The 23,862-nt window shown below is 46.3% G+C and overlaps 1 protein-coding gene across 4 annotated transcripts in view; it reads right to left on the reverse strand.

The window, feature by feature from the left end:
- adamts16 (ADAM metallopeptidase with thrombospondin type 1 motif, 16) overlaps positions 1-8,514 on the reverse strand; it is a 46,130-nt gene extending 37,616 nt beyond the window's left edge. The window contains exons 1-4 of one of the 4 annotated variants that reach the window (XM_081696499.1): positions 7,756-7,849; positions 7,011-7,102; positions 6,866-6,888; positions 5,575-5,909 (exon numbers count right to left, since the gene is read on the reverse strand). In XM_081696499.1, coding sequence (XP_081552625.1) covers positions 5,575-5,790 — 216 coding nt within the window. In that variant the 5' untranslated portion in view covers positions 5,791-5,909; positions 6,866-6,888; positions 7,011-7,102; positions 7,756-7,849. Of the gene's footprint in view, positions 1-5,574; positions 5,910-6,865; positions 6,889-7,010; positions 7,103-7,755; positions 7,856-7,949 lie in introns of those variants that run through there. The other 3 variants (XM_081696501.1, XM_081696498.1, XM_035530414.2) reach the window with 3 other exon arrangements.
- Positions 8,515-23,862: the final 15,348 nt, after the last annotated feature.

The raw sequence follows: 23,862 nt of genomic DNA on the forward strand, positions 1-23,862 counted from the left end.
CAAAACACACACACTGATCAGACCTGACTACAGGGAAACACACACACTGATCAGACCTGACTACAGGGAAACACACACACTGATCAGACCTGACTACAGGGAAACACACACACTGATCAGACCTGACTACAGTGAAACACACACACTGATCAGACCTGACTACAACAAACACACACACTGATCAGACCTGACTACAGGGAAACACACACACTGATCAGACCTGACTACAACAAAACACACACACTGATCAGACCTGACTACAGGGAAACACACACACTGATCAGACCTGACTACAGGGAAACACACACACTGATCAGACCTGACTACAGGGAAATACACACACTGATCAGACCTGACTACAACAAAACACACACACTGATCAGACCTGACTACAACAAAACACACACACTGATCAGACCTGACTACAACAAAACACACACACTGATCAGACCTGACTACAGGGAAACACACACACTGATCAGACCTGACTACAGGGAAACACACACACTGATCAGACCTGACTACAGGGAAACACACACACTGATCAGACCTGACTACAACAAAACACACACACTGATCAGACCTGACTACAGGGAAACACACACACTGATCAGACCTGACTACAGGGAAATACACACACTGATCAGACCTGACTATAACAAAACACACACACTGATCAGACCTGACTACAACAAAACACACACACTGATCAGACCTGACTACAACAAAACACACACTGATCAGACCTGACTACAGGGAAACACACACACTGATCAGACCTGACTATAGGGAAACACACACACTGATCAGACCTGACTACAACAAATCACACACACTGATCAGACCTGACTACAAGGACACACACACACTGATCAGACCTGACTACAGGGAAACACACTGATCAGACCTGACTACATCGAAACATACATGTGGATATACCATGACAACAAACACATCAATCATACCTGAATACAGCAAAACACACATGTGGATCAAACCTGACTACAGTGAAACACACACCAATCAGACCTGACTACAGTGAAACACACACCAATCATATCTGACTATAGAGAAACACACACTGGGTCAGCACTGTTAGCACCATGGCAATGAGGTGTCTCCAAGCAACAAAGCTTTTAGACATGAAGATTTCTAAATGACAAAAGACAGCAGAGGAAAACTGTCTTCCCTGCAGGTAAAACTCTGAAAATAAGCTACACACCAGCAGAGAACAACGGACCATATTTAAAAGCTCAAAAAAACTTGGTTTATTTTGTGTGGCTCATAAACAGTGGAATGAAAACTTTCATTTAGGTTCCGCATCAGCTCAGAGTTCCCAAGATCTCTGCAATCTCACTCTTGCCCTGATCCAGGCCAGGTCAGAGGTCGAACTCCCCAAAGCCTGTCTGCACAGCAGTCTATCCGAGCTGCCCACGCTGGGCTGACGGTAGCTCCGCCTCTCGGACGAGAGTGGACGAACAAAAGCCCGTCTGGGGATGAGGCCTTCACAGAGTTTCAGATGCCCATTGAGCAGAACTGGGAATCTGGGACTGGGTCAGAACAGGGTGTTTGTTCTGAAGCGTTCTCGTGATGATCACTGGAAAAAGCCACGTTTCACAGCTGCTGATCAGGAATATGTGTGTGTGTGTGTGTTTGGGAAAGATGTAGGCAAACACTGAGCCATCAGTGTGTGTGAAGCCCACACTACAGCACATAGAGAGGCTCCACACCAGCACACTGGGTTACAGGGGTACAGGACACTCCAGGACACTGGGGTACAGGACACTCCAGCACACTGGGATACAGGACACTTCAGCACACTGGGGTACAGGACACTCATTGTTTGAATATGATCTTTTTTGGCCCTTTTAAGCTGTCATTAAAAAACACATCCTTTGTATCTTTCACAGAAGACGTCATACGTATGTGTAGACTTGGACGTGCACTGTATAGGGGCTGAATCCAACTTCAAAAGGGGCTGACTCCAACTTCAAAAGGGGCTGACTCTAACTTAACTGTCTGCAGTACACATATACAACTGGTTTCAGGAATGTACACATATACAACTGGTTTCAGCTCCTAGAACTTAAGAAGCATCTGAAGCACTTCGCTTGCACAGCTGATGAAAGACCCCAGTCCAAAATGTCTTGACTCTCTGGAAACCTTGTGTACTACAGTACTAGTTATATAATGTTTATAATATAATATCACTGATCACACAAAGGGGCCCATCTGGGCTGTTCACTCAGTGCGCTGTTATGACCCCTGTGCAGTTTGCCCCCATTAGAGCATGTCCATAAACTCACTTTAAACACTTGTCAAAGCCAATTTTACAGTGCTGAAAAAAACCCTGGCACTAGCTCTAAAATTTATGAAGGCACAGCTTAACAGTGAGAAGTTCAGAAGAACTTCTGCCAGAAACAAGCCAGATTTTAAAAGCCACTGACTGCCTGAACCACTAAGCTAACCACAGACCAGCGAAGCCTTCAATGGCCCTAGTTACCTGACCGTTCTGGCCTGAAACCGCAACTCGGTTGATCCACTTTGCAGACTGGACGGGCGTTCCGTACGACCAACGTCGGTGAACTCCGGGCTGCCCAGGGCCAGTTGCGCCGAGAAGCAGAACCTGTTCCCACACCGGGCCCTTCACTGCTAGGCCTGAGGCCCAGATGGTCCCTGGGTCCGTGTCGAGCCTAATCCTCTCCAAGTCGCGTTAGGGCTATTTACTTTTAAGTGACAGCCTTTGCGTGCTTGAACGTGCATCTCGCTGCCATCACATGCGTTCCATTATATCCGAGGTTATGTCAATAGTGACCCTGGGCTGGGTAATGGGAGACGTGTCCCAGTGATGTAATGTAGGTGGAGAGCAAACAGTATCACAGAGCAGTCGAAGAGGAGCACACATCTGAGGACGATGTAATCCTAGCGGTTTGGAAACATAAGGCTGACCGCTCTACACTCAAAAGCCACAACAGGCTCACTTTCAAGGGGTTATTGGAAGCTGATTGCATGTCTACCCCCCCCCCCCCCCATCCACTGGAGAACAGTCAGGGGACTATGGCCACATACCCCGAGAGAGAGTGTGCCACCGGACGAGTGTTATCACACGAAGGCGTTTTGGAGTTTTGGGAAGTTAACACTGTCAGGTGAAAGGTGGCCAGTGACACAGGGAAGTTGTCCATGTTTAAGAGAATGTTGGCATGGCTGCAGACTCACTGTCTTTGGTTCAGACTAAACCAATGCCTCGGTCTAGTGGCTGAGTCACACACATTAATGATTATAGACAGAAAACAATGGAAGAACCCAAGTTCAGTTACTGGCCCACATTAACAGTTCAGGGGAATTTTGTGTGTTTTACTTGAGAATAATACAACGACAATTTTTCTTCCTCAAAGCTTTTCACATCATTCTTAAATGCATCCCTTTTCTCTTCTGCTCCTGCTTCTCTACCCCACACTCCTCCCTTACCCCACACCCCTCGTCTACCCCACACTGTACCAGGGCTCTTGGAGAGTGTAACAGTAAGATCCCTCGAATGCAAACAGCAACAGCACGACAGACAGCCATTCACAGCTGGTAATAACACTCAGATCTAAAATCAGTGTCTTCCATCATCAGCCAATCAGGAGGCAGAAAAATAACGCTGATGTAAAGTAGAATTTCAAATGTCAGTTTGGGTCATCACCAGTCTCCTATAAGTCACATTAATTTCACTCTGATGCACTGGTCAAGATTTTTAGGAGTCATAGTGAAATGCTTCCTGAGCCATCATAAACCCAGATTAATTCACCTGGGAGTCATGTTTTCCTTCCCAGCCTAGTTGTGATGTACTGCAAGCTAATGCTTTGACAAAGTATGTCACCATGTACTGACTCACTTTTCAGATTAATCTTCCTTCCTGAATGCTACTGTCTCCGATCCTCGTGCATAAAAGCCCTCTCCCCTAGTTTCAACTCTAACAAACTAAAAACTCCCTGCACATGATGGCTTGGAGGGACCAGAATGCAATGCTACAAATAGCTCTTGTGCTTATGGTCATATTTGTAATGTTTACTTTAAATGCTAAGTGGTGGTTGAACAGGAAGACCTCTGGAGGAATCTGGGACACAACACTGTTTTCTCAAAAGCATAACAAAATAACATGACGTTGGCGCATTACATATGACAGGCACAGTTTGAAGAATATCTGTGGGTCGGAGGTCAGTCTCTCTGCTCGGGTCTGAGTGCCTGTCACTACCAAAGGTCCTGTCCAAAATGAATCGAGAACTACGTAATGCATCCTGATAGACCCTTAATGATGTGAATGTGCTACGTGTTTTCACTCAGGACTGATATACCGATACTGCGTACTGTCTGGCGGACCCTGGGGCTCTGCCGCCTTCCAGCAGACAATTCGCTCTTCCTCAAGCCAAACCGATGTGGGTTAGTGAGTCACTGGCTCAGGGGAACGTCACATGCCGGGTTCGCGCTGTCATGGACAGACCCAGGAGGATCTCCTGTGTTGGGAGGTGGGGCGACAAAGACCCATTTTGTCAGGATGGAGTCATGAGAACGTTTACTGCACCGGCCGCACTCTGCCAACCCCGGACCGGACCCGGGTCCTTAGGGGCCTTTGTGCTGGGAAGCTTAGCCCACCACACACCCAGTTAACGAGGGGGAAGGGAGTGTCTTCCTGGGCCTGCCAAGCCATATATTTATTTATTTTTGTAGTTTGTTTCAGTCTCATTCTCTCCCAAGTTAATCTTAGTTAATGTAGTATGTCTCATGCCAAGGCCAGCGCTACCGTTTCGTAATGAGATATTCTAGCATGCAAAGTTTCGGACTGTGATGCTAACATATATTATGAGAGTGCGTTCTGCACTCCCTCCCAGCCACAAGCAGCACATGGCATGACTTGGGTTTGATCTGAGCCATAGGGCACGTGTCTGTTTAACAGGATATCATTTGAGACTCAGGGAGAACATCTGCAAAGGGTCTCTGTCATCATGCTCAATAATCTAGGAGGGAATATGTCAAGGTAACTGGGTTTGCAGTTCATGCTACTAAGTAATTAATGGAGGGTGGAAGGAGAGCCACTTGTAGCAGAGAGCCACGGCATCAGAACCCAAAGCCCTGCTACAGTTTTGCCCACAACACCCGGGCTGGTCCTGATCTACTTTTTTAATGACTGAAATTTTCACACAGATTGAATTTAATTAATCTAGGCAATGTTTGGTCTTAAAAAAGGAATATGAATTGATTTCCGTGTGTGATATGGAAAATATTTCAATCCATTGTTCTACTTGTTTTGGGTCCGAGGTGCGACTGAGAATTGAGAATTCCCATCCTCTAGATAACAGCAGAACTCTCCCAGTGACACAGCAGCGGAACCATAGCAAGAGAACCAAAGCAACAGCATGCAGATGTCTGCTGCAGAACAGAGAGCAAGAAGAACCAGGATTACAGCTATGACTCTTTCACAGGTTCTGACACTTGTAGCTAAAGAAATGACACTAACAACTGCATAATGTTTATCTTCCATTGTTTTGACTGCCATCCTGTGTACTCATTGGCTAACTGCTCAGACCTACTCACCATCCCAGTGCATGTTGACAGGGCCACAGAGGAGTTGGCCTTTGACCTGACTGACCCCTGGTAAAAGCAGAACTCCTGTTCGAGGAAGGGCTGCAGGCTCTTGCTGCCATTCTTGCCCAGGGTCTGGACCATGAAGCCGGGGGTGATCAGGCCATAGGCAGGTGACAGTTCCAGGTGGAAGTCCTCGCCAAGCCCGTGGAGCCTGAAATTGGCCATGCCACCGAGGATGGTCCCAAAGCCCTCTGCCGAACGCCTCCTGCGATGGTGGTGCGCCACTGCGTGGGAAACATACTCCCCCTGCTGGTCCACCTCGTATGGCGCGACGATCTCATACTCTACAGGACATGCAAAAAATACTTACACCATGTTATATTAACAGCAATACTTAGCCAGTGTATACCATTATAGCCATTTATAACTCTACCATAATAACCCCAACCCTAGCCATTTATAACCCTACCATAATAACCCCAACCCTAACCATTTATAACCCTACCATAATAACCCCAACCCTAGCCATTTATAACCCTACCATAATAACCCCAACCCTAGCCATTTATAACCCTATCATAATAACCCCAACCCTAACCATTTATAACCCTACCATAATAACCCCAACCCTGGCCATTTATAACCCTATCATAATAACCCCAACCCTAACCATTTATAACCCTACCATAATAACCCCAACCCTGGCCATTTATAACCCTATCATAATAACCCAACCCTAGCCATTTATAACCCTACCATAATAACCCAACCCTAACCATTTATAGCCCTACCATAATAACCCAACCCTAGCCATTTATAACCCTACCATAATAACCCAACCCTAGCCATTTATAACCCTACCATAATAACCCCAACCCTGGCCATTTATAACCCTATCATAATAACCCAACCCTAACCATTTATAACCCTACCATAATAACCCCAACCCTGGCCATTTATAACCCTATAATAACCCAACCCTAACCATTTATAACCCTATCATAATAACCCAACCCTAGCCGTTTCTATTCTCGGTTCTCTCCTGAGCTGGAGGTTACCCTGCACAGCCAGTGACTGCACTAAACACGCTAACTTCTCAAAATAAAAATGTGAAATTAAAATCAGATTATTATTTAGCCCTCCACAGAGAAGTGAGCAAATAAAAAATGTCGTAAATGTAAATGTATATGAACAAGGGTTAATTCAATCCAGCTCACTGTTGCCGGCTGACAACGGTCACATATAAATCACCCAAATGCAGAAATGCTTGTGTAGTTATTCTTAGGTAATAAAAACTCACAGCATTGAGAGTCCTGTCGGATTCTGTCTCAGGAAGGGGAGAATCCATTGGATTGGATATGAGTCACATAATAATAATAATAATAATAATAATAATAATAATAATAATTATCACACAGACATGAGCAAATAAGATTCTGTCTAACCAGAGCAGTGGAGAGACTATATGGAGTGGCGTTTCCATGGTGAGGGAGTGCGCACTGTGCATCTCTCATTCCTGAGTCTGCACAGTTCAACCCTAAATCATTGTACAGATAAAAACAGTATGTTTGCTGTCCGTGGACTCATAATAGCAAAATCGCTGTCTCTCTCTAACACACATATGCCTCTGTGTCTTGAACACACACATGCACACACACACAGTCCCCTGGATCGAGTCAAATAACATCAGACGGGCTAAAGCTAGTGAGAGGCTTTGATGGAGAGTTTCTTGCCAGTCTGCAGGAGTAACTCTCTCCTTCTTTCTCTCTCCTTCTTTCTGTCCCTGACTCTCTCTCTCTCTCTCTCTCTCTCTCTCTCTCTCTCTCTCTCTCTCTCTCTCTCTTTTTTTTCCTCACTTAAAAAAAAAAATCACAGTAGTCTGGCAATTGACAGGGACGTCATGATGCTGCGCGTGTACTGTTTACCAGCTCAGTCCATGCAAGCTTAACATTTGTCGGATGCTTTTCCCGTTAGGCGCAGTCCCGTTATCTAGCGCTCCCCGACGGGTCCTTTACCGGTGTGCACTTCTCAATCCAGCGCCTAGAGCACTTTTCTGGAACTTGAGAAAGGACGCGATTCCAGTCTAATTTTAACAGTGTGACACCTCGTAAAGAAATCGCAAAGCCGGTGGAACTGAAGGCCGCTGTCATTCAAACGTGGCATTTTATGAAGTGTGTGCTGGCTTCTCACCTGAGTCCAGCGGGAGCCGGAGGGATTCCAGTAACGAGGATGAAGACTCGTCATTTCCGTTAGGTTCCGTATAGGGGACCGGAGAGCTTAGCTGGAAGCACTAAAAGTTTTCAAATACAGATGCGTAACAAAGATATACATAGTTTTTTTTTGTTTTGTTTTTTTTTCACTTTTATTTCTGAACTAATGCTCACCTCATAGTTTCCCAGAATAAAAAGAATCGCTACTGGAACGAAAGTTGATGTCAAGCTTGTTCTGTCTGGCACAAAGCAAGCCATGACTTGCCGAGCGCAACAGGTCCACTTCTAACCTCTGATCCAAATCTCTGCCCAGACAAACCCCCGTGAGCTAAGGTCCAAAAGCCGTCTGGGCAGTCGGGAATGAAACATCGGTCCTTCTTGCGTCTTGTATTATCCTAGGAAATTTACCGCAACTGTACTCATGTCCAAATTCATAGCACCGGTCCTGTGTCCATCCCTCCGCAAACGTTTAGCGCAGCTGTGAAGACACATCCCCCAGAGCACGTATATGTTTCGGTTACCTCAACGTGTCCTCAGTAAACGGACTAATCACATCTTGTTTTAATGTCCAAGTTTTGCTTCTGTTTCGCGCAAGACACGCTCGCGTGTCTTCATTTCCCCGCACCGCCCGTGAGCGCGCTTTAGTTTCACGGCAGCCAATCACGAGTTACACCTGTGCGCGTGTTAAGCGATGGGCGCGCCTAGCGGGTGGGAGACATGTGAGCTGATTCAGAGTTTCGAACTGGTGATCTGGTTTTAAACCTTGCAGGCAGGGACGTTTGCAGATTAGTCTCCACTAACCTATGGACAAGTCACTTTATAGTGCATATATTCATATCACACCTCATACAGTGTGACACATGGTCCTTCTGGAAGAGCCATGGCTAATTTACTGGTATTTCAGAGGGAAAGTAGAAGCGTCTGTCAGTTTTAAAGGCGGCTTTGCAAGCTGGCCGCAGTAAATGTGCTGAGATGGGTTTCTGGCTCTGTGGAAGGGAGACGGTTTTAAGGCTCCGTCGTAAAGCGGCGCTGCAGGACTCTGGAGAAAGGGGTGCGTAAATGCGTCCCCCCCGGGTTAATCCTAGCATGGAACACCGTGAAACTGAGACAAACCAATCCCGTCATCATAAGCCATGCTCAATGCATAATGCAGCTCTTCTCTCGGTGTCACTGGTTGATTTGATTCACTTACAAGGAAGGGGCTTGCGGTGGGCGGGGGCGAATACATTTCACTTCTGCACCTGTTACCGCTCATCAGAGGAAGAAATCTTTGTTTTCAGTTCTCACGGGTTACACCCTGTGCTGCAGCGACCCTGTTTGCTGAGCTGAACAATGGCAGTGGGCCTGTGTGTACTTTTGGGCCACTGGGCGGGACTTGTCTCCGGGTCTGGGTCAGTTCCCACTCTCGACCCCCAGGTCTCTCCTGCCCACGCACACATTTACTCTGGGCAAACTTCATTTGGCCAGCTCGGGGCCTTTGTCAACCCGACCCACTCGCCCTGAAACAGCCGGCGCGGGTGGTCACGTAATTCCTCGGAGCAGACGTGCCTTTATCCACGTGGTTCTGTTCAACACAGGTAGTAGACCAGCTCTCTTAGAACTGTGATACGTGTCCAGCCTGCTCATGGTTCCTCTCCACAGTGAACTGCGTTAACCGGTGCCTATTCACTCATTTACAGTGAATAGCATCGCATGTTGCATGTTGTCAGCTCAGGGCCATATCCCAAAAGGGATTTGAGGTGTTTAATTAATATGGCATTAATATGGCCTTTGACAGCATGGTTTGCATTGTGTGACTCTGTGTGTGATTCTTACCTGTGCAGTCGTGTGTGATTCTTACCTTTGCAGAGTCTGTGTGTGATTCTCCCCTGTGCACAGAGTCTGCGTGTGATCCTCTCCTGTGCAGTCGTGTATGATTCTCACCTGTGCAGTTGTGTGTGGATCTCACCTGTGCACAGGGTCTGCCTGTGATTCTCATCTGTGCACAGAACATGCAGGATGTTGAGAATGGGCACAGCCCTGGAAACAGCAATAAAATGTTTCAGTTACCACTGCCCTTTGTTCTTCATCAGATGGTGGCATGGGTGGAGAAGTGGGTGGACACACACAGACATATCAGACACACAAGGCACATAAATCTTACTTCTGTAGTTCACTCTGCAGTACTTACTGTAGTTCATTGTGTAGTCCATGCTGCATGTGATATATTTGTGTTATATTTTCTACACTGACCATCAGCTCGAGCAGATTTGGCCGGCCACCTGTGTGTGTGAGTGTGCACGCTGACTGCGAGTGTCACAGTCAACTAATGCCCCGACACACCCCAGTGACGACATTCTGATTAGACCTTTCCACACATCCATCTGGAAATTTGGGCTGAAATCATGGTTATGGCCTGGGAGTGTAGTTCAAATTAAGATAAATTAGCAAAAACAGCCTCCACTCCATGGGATTACCAGGAGCCTGCATGCTGTGCAGTCTGGTGGACCAACAGTTCGCTACCCTTTATGGGTTTGGCAGCTACTGCTGCAGAAGAACACAAGGCTCCATTATGGCACCCCATCAGAGATGTGTTCAGATTTAAGAGCTTTTAAGGTTAACCCTCCTGGAGTTTGCCAACATGTTAAGACAAAGTGCACTGGAACGGGAATCTCTCTCACAGTAGGAAAACCAGCTGTCTGTAAATCAGCTGTCTGTATGTGGGGTGTGATGAAAATTATGCTATGATAATGCTACACTCTTATTCATGCCGTCGTGGAAACAAATATTATTTTACGTCTGGGCTCTGTACACCTACACAGGACCTCAACCCTGTCGGACTCCGGCTTCATTCCAACCTCTTCGGACTCTTGTGGATAAATTTGACACTGTTCCTGCCCTTCAGAATGACTCTTTATCCAGCAGAAAATAAAGAACCTCTTCCTAGTGCCAAGAGGTGAAACACGGCCACTGGATACCCCCTTGTTCCATACGACGGGCGGTCACATTGCGTGCCTGTCCTATATGTTACATGTAACCCAATAGCTGCAGAAAGCACAGAGCCAGGCTTGTCCCAAAGACAGAGGCAATGAAACTGTGCAACACACGCAAATATAGAGTGTTGACTACGAATAGAAGAAGAAAAAAAATTCTGAGAAATGAAGAGACATTTTAGGGGCAGAGAGCTGGTGATCAGACTTTGGGGGCAGGGAGTTAGTGATCAGACTTCGGGGTTAATGAAATCAGACTTGGGGCAGAGACATGGTAAGCATATTTTGGGGACAACAAGCTAGTGATCAGATTTTAGGGGCCAGAAGGTGGTGATCAGACTTTGGAGGCATGGCAGTGATAATCTGACTTTTGGGGGGCATGGAACTGGTGATCAGATTTGGGGAGCAGGGAGTTGATGATCAGACTTTGGAGGCATGGCACTGATGATCTGACTTTTTGGGAGAAGGGAGCCGGTGATCAGATTGGTGATCAGACAAGGCAGAGAGTTTCTGTGCATCACAAACAGTGTGTTTACAACACTGCATCTTGCAAAATAGTCTTGGCTACAATCACCTCAAACTGAACTACGCAAATAACCTTCTTACTTCCAACCACACTGTCAGAAATATGTCCTTGCACCAACAGGGCATCCAAATAACCTTGTTATAACAGATGCAATCAAATATTACACCAAGGCACTGCTTCAATAAAAAGACACACACACACACACACACACACACACACACACACACACACACCCCAAACAGAGTGCGGGATTGCAGGAGTGCAGTTTAATTAACTGTCTAGGAATTTGGGGCCGGCCTGACTCTGAGTGGACCATGGCACAGCGCCCGTGGAAACACGTTCACCTCTCTGGTAAAATTCCTCTCACAACTGAGCCTCCATTATCAGGCATGGGGATGAGGATGAACACTGGTAGGACAGAGGAAAAAACAGGGGGAGAGGGGAGTAGAGGAGTGGAGAAGAGAGGAGAGGAGAAGAGAGTAAGGGATGCAGAAAAGAACAATAAGAAATTAGAGACAGTGAGTAAAGAGAGATGGGAGAGGAGAGACAGGAGACAGAAAGAAGATAAATACAGCTAATTGGATCAAATGAAAGAGACCATGATGGAGAACGGAGTGAGAGGCAGGTACGTACATGCAGACAGCCCTGTGCTAGCACAGTCATCCACAGAGGGAGGTGCGTACGTGCAGACAGCCCTGTGCTAGCACAGTCATCCATAGAGAGAGGTGCGTACGTGCAGACAGCCCTGTGCTAGCACAGTCATCCACAGAGAGAGGTGCGTTCGTACAGACAGCCCTGTGCTAGCACAGTCATCCACAGAGAGAGGTGCGTACGTGCAGACAGCCCTGTGCTAGCACAGTCATCCACAGAGAGAGGTGCGTACGTGCAGACAGCCCTGTGCTAGCACAGTCATCCACAGAGAGAGGTGCGTACGTGCAGACAGCCCTGTGCTAGCACAGTCATCCACAGAGGGAGGTGCGTACGTGCAGACAGCCCTGTGCTAGCACAGTCATCCACAGAGAGAGGTGCGTACGTACAGACAGCCCTGTGCTAGCACAGTCATCCACAGAGAGAGGTGCGTACGTGCAGACAGCCCTGTGCTGGCACAGTCATCCACAGATAGAGGTGCGTACATGTAGACAGCCCTGTGCTGGCACAGTCATCCACAGAGAGAGGTGCGTACATGCAGACAGCCCTGTGCTAGCACAGTCATCCACAGAGAGAGGTGCGTACATGCAGACAGCCCTGTGCTAGCACAGTCATCCACAGAGACAGCCCTGCCTCGGTGAACATTTCCACCATAGACACGGTTCTCATGAGGCACAGAATACTAGCGAAACAGCTTCCGAAAGGAAAGAAGAAAGACTGAAGGAGCTGAGACAGGACAGCAATGTTGAAATACACCAAAAAGCTTATCATAAAAGCAGCATGGCAGTGGGACTATGTGTCAGGACCAAGCAGAGGAGCTTTCTGGGCTGCGTATCTGGCAACCTGTGCTGGATAAAAAAGCCCTTTCAGAACCCTTCAGCCCCACTGGCCTTTTCCACAGGAAGGAACAGCGTTCCTCTCTCTCCTCATGGTTTCCCCTGTGGCATTAGCCTAAACCTTGGGGGAGAGTGGTTGGTGGGTGGGTGGGTGGGGGGGGGTCGGAAGTCAAGCCAGATCCCACTGACCCAAACCTCAGAGCCAAGGACTCACAGACTGACCCAAAAAAACAGACCATATGCCAGAGAAAGAGGTAGAGACAGAGGCAGCAAGAAAGGGACCCATAGTAAGAATGTCTGGCTTTCACCTTGGTGTCCCTCAGGAAGACAGAATGGGCTGGGCTAATGGAGACCACACATACCTACAGCAGTCTGACTACACAGGCTTCTGTATCCCCAGTCACCCCCACAACCAGGCCAAACATGGCTGAGACCAGGGCCAGGACTTCCCCACAACCAGGCCAAACATGGCTGAGTCCAGCATCCTGTCATCTCTACAATTAGTGCCCAGCTTCTTAGTAACGCAGGGACCAGCTCTGCTCCCTACTATATATGGGAGATAAACTAGCCAACTTGCTACCTGGGCAGTGGTAGCTCAGTCTGTTCAGGCCCTTGCATTATAACGGGAAGGTTTCTGGTTTGAGCCCCACCGCTGCCAAATTGCCATTCTTGGGCCCCTGAGCAAGACCCTTAACCCTCTGTTGTATTCAGTCATAACTATAAGTTGTTTTGGATGATAAATGTACTACCCTCCTAATACACCTCACTGCATGTGAAACACTGAATAATTCCCTCATGCTAAAGGGCTGTTTTCACATAAAAAAGGAACTCCCATGTCTTTATATGAGTGTAATACTCCATTCAGAGATTTCTGCCCTCATTTTTAATTCTCTGTCCTCGTATGTCATGGTTTTTCCACTGTGCAATCCAGCCTAGTAACACTGTACACACAGATGGAGACGCCATGTGTCCACACACACACACACACACACACACACACACACACACACTGCACAGCTTCCCAGAACCCTAGTGAGCAGGTTAGTGCTGCTGCTGCTGCTGATGATGATCAGGATGATAGCAAACAAACCCATCACAGTTTCAGCCTGGGACAGATCAGAGATCCACTTTCAGGTCTGAGATCCACTCTTGGGTCTGAGATCCACTCTCAGGTTCAGAGATTCACTCTCAGGTCTGAGACCCACTATTTGTCTTTGGAAGTGATCAGAAGTGATCATTCTGAATGAAGAGTGGGACCAACTTCACATGGAACAGTGTGGTCTCATTCTGACTGTTAAAGTTAGGACTTTTAGGATTGATGAAGTTTCTGCCCAGCTGTTAACTCTGAAAACCTCTCACGAAGGAGACTGAGATCAACCTTCCATTTGTTATCTTCCCATCTTTTCTCTCTCTCTCTCTCTCTCTCTCTCTCTCTCTCTCTCTCTCTCTCTCTCTCTCTCCAGTCTCCTCTTTTCTGTATGCTTATCTCTTAGTACTCCTTTTCCCTCCCGTGTGAGATTGTTCTGTTCTCTTTGTCCAGCCCATATACAGTGACTTCTCTGGGTGGTGATCCAGTTTGACTTGTGATCCGGTCTGGGTAGTGATCCGGTCAGGACTGACTCTCGCATTACTGCCAAAACCCCCTCCAGTCCACCTGCCACACTTCATGATCTTTAAGCATATTTAAACGTGGCAGTGCTGGCTAGCATAGTGCTAATCACTGGCTAGCACAGCGCTAATTGCTGGCTAACATGATGCTAATCGCCATAAAGCCCTCAATCACCCTCAGACAGGAGCCTGGCGACTATAGCCAGGCTGCAATGGTGATAGCAGCATAATCTGGCGTGAAGACAAAGAGAAGTTTAAAATGGACATGGACTGTGAACTCTTGTGTGCTGGCCATGGACGCTTCACATGAGCAGGTGTTTCGGAGTTCATGGACACTCTGGCTGTGCTGTGTGCCAACCTCTTGCCAAACATGTGAGTCATGAAACAGGAGAACAGTGGGTAACCTCAGAGAGTGTTGCTGAAGTTTTACAGTTTCTGTAAAATTGATATAGGAAGTTAGTCAATTACTCTTACATTTAAAAAAGAGCACAGTTATGTACAAGTGTACTGGTACCCTTATAAAATCATGGACACCCCAGAACGTTTCAACATAAAACCAAAAAGTAGTATGAGTTAGTATGTTCGCATGAGTCGCAGCTTCAGAAAGGGCAGGGGGACAAAATCAGCTACATTTACAACCAAACAAAAGGCCTGGATGCTATACACCACTGTATATAAACCCTGCTCAAAATATCTCACTGTATAGAAGCCCTGGACGAAATATCTCATTGCGTGGAAACGCTGGATGAATTAACCGACAGTACTGCTGGTAGAGAAGTAATACAGCAAAGCTTCAGATGAAAGCTGCCACAGATGTTCAGAAGCAGCCACCCTTAAACGCAACACTACTGACTACTAGTTCTGACTAACAGTTCTGAACTGACTGCTGACTACAACTTCCTTCACATCTTTTTTGAAATGGTGTAAATGTATGCAGTTAAAATGGCTGAATTGAAATGTCTTCATTTCAGAGGTGAATCTGACCATACCTCTCCACGCACATGCAGAATGCGTGACTCAGACAGAGTGGTAAGGAAAGTCTGTTTTGCACAATAAAACAGTGCCCCTGGAGGTGTTTGCTGAAGGGATTTAGCTATTGATCAATAAGGGGGGGTTAGGGGTTGACTGGCTCTCAAACTTTAATATCCAAGATGCCGGTTTTTTGTTCATTGCCTCTTTGTCTCTTCTTCTCTCTCTTTCTCCCTCTCTCACCACCTCACTCTCCCTCTCTCCCTCTTTCTCAATCTCCCTCTTTTTTCTTGGTCTCACCCTCTTTCTCTCCCTCTCTCAATCCTTTCTCCAACTTCTCTCCATCCATCACTCTTTCACTCTCTGCCTCTCTATGGTGGACTAAAGACTCAAAGATCCACCCACCATGGGAAGAGGCCACCCAACACAAGAACACGGCTGGAGAGTACTAAATAAAAAAAAGCCGTCCAAAAACCACCTCGGACGGGAACGTTAGTGTAAAGCAGACCGTGCGACTGAGATGACAGAGCACGTACGACAGCTATTTGCCACGTTAGATCACATTTAGTTCTGCTTGTACCACTAAGCTGGTGACACACTGATTCAGTGTGGGACTGGCGTCACATGTGCACAAATGTAACAGAATCTCGCTAAAGAAACACAAACTCCACAGTGCTTTAAGAACCCATTCCTGTCACTGCTGCCCTAAAATTTCAGGTTCCAGGCCGAGCCTGGATGAAGTACAGCCACCAAGGTAATTTAGTCGCGATCCCCCCACAGACACCCCCTCTAACTGCCAGCTTGGAGCACTTTCTCTCTCTTTTTCTGTCGCCTTTCCTCTGTCCTCCTGTTGGGTGGCATGCCGGCCCACGGCCTGCTGTCTTGGCCTTGTGTGAAAGGTCTGCGTTCTTGTGTGGTCAGTCCCCTCGTCACTGGCCCAGTTTAGCTGGAGCGGCAGAGTCGTCGGTGCTAAGATGCGCAGGGACCGGACGTTGTTCTGCAGACTCAGCGGCGGAAGAACGTTGGGCGCTGTGGGGACAACCGCGATCTCTCACACTGCAGGAGGGAGACCAAGAAAGTACAGCGACAAACGCCACCTGGTGTGTGTGGCCATGAAACCCCCATCACAAACAGTAATGCGGTTGCTGGTTCCAGCTGGCAGTGCCAGCCAATTGCAGCCTGGGGTCCAATTAAATGACCCAACCCCACCACCACCTCAGATCTGTGATGTCATAGCTAGTGGGTACACATGATGTCAGGTGGTGGGTATGTGTGTTGTCTTAGCTAATGGGTAAGCGTGATGCCATAGCTAGTGGGTACATGTGATGTCATAGCTGGTGGGTATATGTGATGTCATAGCTGGTGGGTATATGTGATGTCATAGCTGGTGGGTATGTGTGATGTCAGCTGGTGGGTAAGCATGGTGTCATAGCTAGTGGGTACGTGTGATGTCATAGATATTGGCTATGTGTGATGTAATAGCTGGTGGGTACGCGTAATGTTCTTCTGCTATTGGTCCACTCTTGAATGGGGCACTTCTGCTGAACAGCACTGTGTTATAATTCAGTATAATGGGTTTTAATGAAGAAGGCGACCCTGCTGTAACATGGGCTGAAGGAGGGGCATCTCTGTCCTTCACATTTATAGGACATGAGCGTCCACTTCTAAAGTGACCACCAGGGGCTTTCTGTTGGTCCAACACTGACAGTCATGCTTGATCTGGGAGTTGGTGACAGAACTAACCTTTGTGTGTGTGTGTGTGTGTGTTTACATGTATGTGTTTGTGTGTGTTTGTTTGTGTGTGTGTGTGTGTGTGTGTATGTGTGTGTGTGTGTATGTGTGTGTGTGTGTGTGTGTGTGTGTGTGTATGTGTGTGTGTGGTTGTATGTGTGTGAGTGTGTGGGTGTATGTGTGTGTGTGGGTGTGTGGTTGTATGTGTGTGTGTGTGTGTGTATGTGTGTGTGTGTGTGGGTGTGTAGGTGTATGTGTGTGTGTATGTGGGTGTGTGGGTGTATGTGGGTGTGTGGGTGTGTGTGTGTGGGTGTGTGCACTCTAATTCCACAGCACAGCTTTCTTCATCCGGTCCACAGCAGCTGCAGCGACTCCGGTTGCACCCCAAGATGAACCCCCCCCCCCCCCCCCCCACACACACACACACACTCTCAAACACATTCCCAAAAGCAGACTATGCACACACATGCATAATGTTCTTTTTTAATTCCATCCAGACTTATATATAGTTACATATACACACGCACACCCAAACACAAAACACACACATACACACACACAGAAATCCTGCTGCATGGGGGAGGGGGGGGGTCAAGACCACACGAGTTGGGAACCTATAGCCCGTTCCGTACCAGCCTACAAAAGAAAGAGAGAAAGAAAAGAACAGAGACCCCCCGCCCCAATTTCTCTGGCATCACAAAGACTGGACTGCTAAATGGGGGAGAGATAACCCAAACAGGGCAGCCAGCTGATCACTGCAGACAGGAGACAGGGCACCTCATGAGAAAGCAACTTAAAGACTTCGCTCTGGTACTCTCCTCAATCACAGGGAAATGACACTTTTTAGACACTCCCTATCTGAGTCATTGCAGGCCCCTCTGCCCAGGCACTGTCACTTTGGTCCCTGGAGTTCTCCGTTTGGAGCAGGGTTGGAAATGTCATTGAAGTGTAATAACTGGCATGCTGTAACCAGCCCGGGCTGTTAGCGCTCACTGCTAGCACCGGTCCTGCTCCACCAAATTTCTTTGTACTGCCTAATTTGTTCCTGCTGATGCCTCCTGACACGAATCAGTGCATTTAGTGAGGCTCACACGCAAACCTCAGTGCCTACGGCTCCCCAAGGAACAGAATCTGTGAGTTTGCTGCGCTGCGCTAATCCCACTGTGATGCTAATTAATCCTCTCCAGAGGGGCGTGTTTAAATCAGGATAAACACCTGATTGACAGCAGTGGGATGGTGAGTGAGGCACAGAGAAGTCTGGGCTTTTCCATAGGGGGCGGAGCCTGGGGTCAGGAGGGGAATGATGGGCAGTACATGGAGCTGTATGAGGAGGCGCACAGGCAGCTGTACAGGAAAGTGTATGAGAAGGTGTATAGGGAGGTGTATGGGGAGGTATACAAGGAGCTGTATGGGGAGGTGCCTGAGGAGGTATATGGAGAGGTGTACAAGGAGGTGTATGGGGGTGTGTGTGGGGAGGTGCATGAGGAGGTGTATGGGGAGGTGCATGAAGAGGTCTACAGTGAGGTCTATGGGAAGGGTAGGCACTTGTCTGGAACTGCTGTGCCCTCAAAAACCCAGAAGGGCATGAATGAAGCTTGATGGCTTCAGTCTAATAACAAATGAACGACAGCAACGTTAGCGTTTGGCTGCAGAGCACGTTTACGAATTCACAAACACACACAGACAGAGATGGCATGTCCACTGGCCAACATTTACAAATTTAATACATCTTCAGCTAACTGAGATAAGTGACACCCATTTTCAAACAGTTATTCACATCGCACCAAACTGCTGCTAAGTTCATTTGAGTATATCTGGATCAAACCCATATCTGGATCAAACTTGGCTGTTTGATTTCCATAGCACTTCACCCTTAAGCACAAATTCAATGTGTTCTTTCTCCACAACGAATGCAAATACCCTCCGTAATAAAGAGCTCATCTGAATGATCTCCAACAAGCAGGGGAAGTGTGAGTGCTAATGTGAGTGCGTTTTTCTTTCTTGTAGCCAGAGTGCGGGGTCAGAGTTCAGCGTGAGAAACCATCAGACCTGGAAAAATTCCAGACATTTAGTCACATTCCTAGGTCACCGGGCAAAAATTCTCAGACAGATGCACCTCCACTCCCGCCAAGATGGCAAGTTCCTTTTCACAACACGCTTCCCAGAAACTATGGACTACATCGGAACGTGAGCACAACCTCACTCTTCATTAGAATGTGAGAACATTGAGGACAGCCTTGATCTTCAGGAGAATATCAGCGCACTGAGGACAGCTTCACTCTTCATGCGAACATGAGAACATTGAGGACAGCCTCGCTCTTCAGGAGAACGTGGGAATACTGAGGGCAGCCTCACTCTTCAGGAGAATGTGAGAACATTGAGGACAGTCACGCTCTTCAGGAGAACGTGGGAATACTGAGGGCAGCCTCACTCTTCATGCGAACATGAGAACATTGAGGACAGCCTCGCTCTTCAGGAGAACGTGGGAATACTGAGGGCAGCCTCACTCTTCATGCGAACATGAGAACATTGAGGACAGCCTCGCTCTTCAGGAGAACGTGGGAATACTGAGGGCAGCCTCACTCTTCAGGAGAATGTGAGAACATTGAGGACAGTCACGCTCTTCAGGAGAACCTGAGAACTTTGAGGAAAGTCTCGCTCTTCAAGAGAACATGCTTTGCTTTTCTCCAGGCCAGCAGCTCAGCCTTCTCTCACACAGAGGTTTACTGCTGTTGGTCACACAGTTAAAGCATTTTAGAGGAGTTACTATAAGAACCTGCGTTATACTGTGCCTGTTAGGAGCACATAAAAAATGTACTGCCTGTGTGTGTGTGTGTGTGTGTGTGTGTGTGTGTGTGTGTGTGTGTCTAGGTTTTAATCACGACACGTCATGTATAGACCATTACAGTGAAATCTTACATAATGACAGTAATTTCCCTCAGTGACAGGTTTGTGTGGGTGTGAGGGACCAGCAAAGAGTGAAGTTAGCACAGTTAGCACAGGTAGCACAGATAGCACAGGCATTTTTCAACAAACAAAACTGTACAACTGAGGGGAAGAAATCACTCAACCTTCAAAGTTCAGGAGGAAGCTGGCCTGGTCATGGGAATGGGCATGCAGTCTGTGCCACCCCAGTGCCAACTGTTATGGAAGAGCGTCTGTGAAATAACCATGTAACTCAATACTGCCCTCTGTTGGTTAGGAAACAGCTTTACACACAGTTGAAGCTTTGCATACAGACTTGTGCTGCAGAAGGCTGCCATTTTAAAGCCAGACTATAATATTATGTAGACTATAATATTGCAAATGGTGAGTCTTAAAACATTTGGTTTCAGACAACTGTAAATAATATTATATAGACGATAATACTGTACATGTGGAGTCTTGAAAGGTTTTTGCTTCAGACACAAAAACAAGCCAAATTTCCAGCAGTGTTTGTACATGACTGATGTGTTCAGAGAAACATTATTCTACCTTCTTGAGCAGACCTTGGACTTTTGTTCTGACAGGTGTGTGAAACAATGACTAAACTATCTAAACTACACAACAGCAGCTTCACAATGTGGGGTTGCAGATGTAAAACAGATGGGGATGCTGAACATTAACTGTTGAATCTAGAGCTCAGTGAAGGGAGCACTAATCTCTAATTAATCACTAATCACTACGCACTACGCAATTAGTGATATAATACTAATAACTGAATCTAGAGCTTAGTGATGTAATACTGATAACCGAATCGAGAGCTTAGTGATATAATACTAATAATTGAATCTAGAGCTTAGAGATCTACTAATAACTGAATCCAGAGCTTAGTCATGGAATACTAATCAGAATAATTAGAAATAAGGGATGAAGTGCCAATCAGTGTATCTAGAGCTCAGAGCGCTACTCGCTGTGTTTAGAGCTCTGTCTGTACATTTGGCGACGGTAGTACATTCATACTGAAGTACCAGAGTGGCCACGCAGGTGTCCTCATATCATGGGGTGTAGCTGTAACACAAAAAATACTTTTACTGAACAAATAATAAAAGCAGCTGTCTTTGCTGTTCCCGGCTGAGGTTGGAGAGTCTGAGAACTTGCTTGCTCTGCGAAACAAGCTTCACCTTGTCATCCCACCTGGCTGCTGGGAACAGTGAGGTGAATCCAGCCCTCAGGCCGAGTGACTGGAACATCTCTGGTCTGTGAGACGTCACCGAAGGTTCAGAGCTCCAGCCCAAAGCACACAGGCCATCCTGGACTCGTTCTGCATGATCTCACCGCTGCAAATTTGTAAGGATTTGCAGGGCCGAGCTCGTCTGAAAAGTTGCAGGGCCTTCATGACTTGTGGTTCCTTTTGTACGTAATCTGATGCTGTCTTTCTCTCTCTGTGGGTTTTCGGCGGAATCAAACTGTCTTGTCGTGCCAGGAATCCAGATCCACGGGTGACTGTGAGAAAGACACACACACACAGCTGGTGACAGTGATGAACTCACCTGCAGAAAGACCCATTTTCCAGCTTCCTCTAGTTTACACTGTAGGGAGTGAAAGGATCAGTTCAAACTGTAGGGAATAAATCACTGAAGATCAGTTCATACTGTCGGGAATAAATCACTGAAGATCAGTTCAAACTGTAAGGAATAAATCATTGAAGAACGGTTCAAACTGTATGGAAGGGAATAAATCGTTCAGGTTGAAGGGAACTTCAAAAGGTGCAAAGAGTAGTGAATAATGATTTATCACTGCAGGAAACTGACAGGAAGGTTTACACATCAAACACTGCATGTCTCCTCAAGATCTTCAGGTGAGTAGAGCTTGCTGGCTGGCTGCAGGGCAGGGAAAAAATTATGGGTGGGAGATCACCATTTGACTGGATCATGAGAAGTGAGCACTACAAAATTAACAGAGTCAAATCAGGTTGCTAGCTGGTTTGGTATTCTAGTTCAACGGTATCTTTGACTCTACTGTCTTGGCTAGGATGTATTCTATGAGTAGATGGCAAAGCACGTTTGTCGTCACTTTTAAGTGGATAAGATGTTTGTCGTCACGTTTAAGTTGACTTTTAAGCTCTGGATAAGAGCATCTGCTAAACATAAATGTATTAGCATCTACTAGCCAACTGTTTTAGCGACAGTGACCATACATCCTCTCTTTCCTGGACATTGTCCACATTTTTGGGACCTAAAAATGCGTGTAGCCAGGATTTCTAAAACGCCTAAAATGTGTGGGATTTGGTTTTCATTCTTATTGATCATATTGATCATGTTTATCATGCTATCATTTGCGTTCTACAGTCACCATTGGTCAGACGGCTTCTTAGCGTGTGTAACCGCTTCACAGCAACGCAGCTACTGAGCTACAGACAAGCTATATGAAGCCCCTGTTCAATACGATCGCTTGTGTGGTGCCTTAACAAGGCCCAATAACGCTCAATCACACAGCTGATAGTGATGTTCTGAGGGGCGGGCTCGTTAAATGCCCAATCACTGGGTTCATTGTGCTGCCACATCCGTTTTGTCCATGTATGACAAAAATTTGACATAAATCTTAGCGACATAAACAAGCTTCATTACTGACCCAGGAAGTCTTACACTCACACCCCACCACCTACACTCATTAAATGACTTTTCAGGCTTGTAAGTCTAATAAAACAGAAATTAAAAAAAATTCTGACAGAATTCTAGATGTGAAGCACCAGCATTTGTGGGTGAATCTGTGTCAGACTAGATTCCCACATGTGGATTGAACATCTGCCATATCCATTTCCATATCTAAGTACACCTGAATACATCAGAACTACTGAAAATGGATTCTTAAGGCAATTTTTAAAAATTTATTCTATGACCATAAAAATAAATCTATATTTTTACTCTGTACGTGTTTAATTTTTTATTGGTAAGAAACAGCTAAATGGGGATTAATAAGATTAACTGTCTGTATAGGCTCTGAAGGAAATTATTATTGGTCTTGTAAGTCTAATATATAAATTTGCTAAAAGTGGTTATGCATGTGTGCTGTCATGCCCTCCTTTTTGAAAACCATATTTTATGATGATAATAATATTTGATCATATTTGATGATTAATAATAATAATAATAATTGATAATATTTGATCATATTTGATGATTGCTACAGGTGGAGGATCAAGTGTATAAACATTCCATGATATTATTCAATATAATTATTCATTTATTAAATTTTTTGCCAGTGCACTTTAAAGACTTTAAAGATTTTGCAAAAAAAGAATTTTGATGATTTTGATAATGATTAAAATGACATTAGACATGAGTTAATATAAAAAAGTACATTGTCATTTCAGGTAGTTTTAAACACAGCATGACAATTGAAAAATATGTTGTAAATTAATATAAAATAGTTATAACATTTATATAAAGGTTAAAATCAGGAGTGATAACATACAGTAAACTTCGGGTGAGTTGCAGTTAGGAGATTTTCACCTGTTTTAGTGTGCCCAAACTGTTCTACAGTGGGTTTTAGTATTCATGTGTGTGTAGTGTGTTTAAGAGAGCTGAAGGCTACTCAGATCTGTCTGTGTGTAATGTTCATCCACGCTGCCATCGTGTCGTCAGGCCATGCGGGTCAGCACAGACACTGCGGGTCAGCTCCGAGACTGTAGGTCAGCACCAAGACCGCGGATCAGCACCGAGACCGCGGGTCAACAAAAAGACCGCGGGTCAGCTGCAGGTCACTGCAGGTCAGCACCGAGACTACGGGTCAGTACCGAGACTGTAGGTCAGCACCAAGACTGCGGTTCAGCACTGAGACCGCGGGTCAGCACTGAGACTGTAGGTCAGCGCCGAGAC

This window comes from Electrophorus electricus, chromosome 14 (genome assembly GCF_041902795.1).
Source record: "Electrophorus electricus isolate QZ-2024a chromosome 14, ASM4190279v1, whole genome shotgun sequence".
Lineage (NCBI taxonomy): Eukaryota > Metazoa > Chordata > Actinopteri > Gymnotiformes > Gymnotidae > Electrophorus > Electrophorus electricus.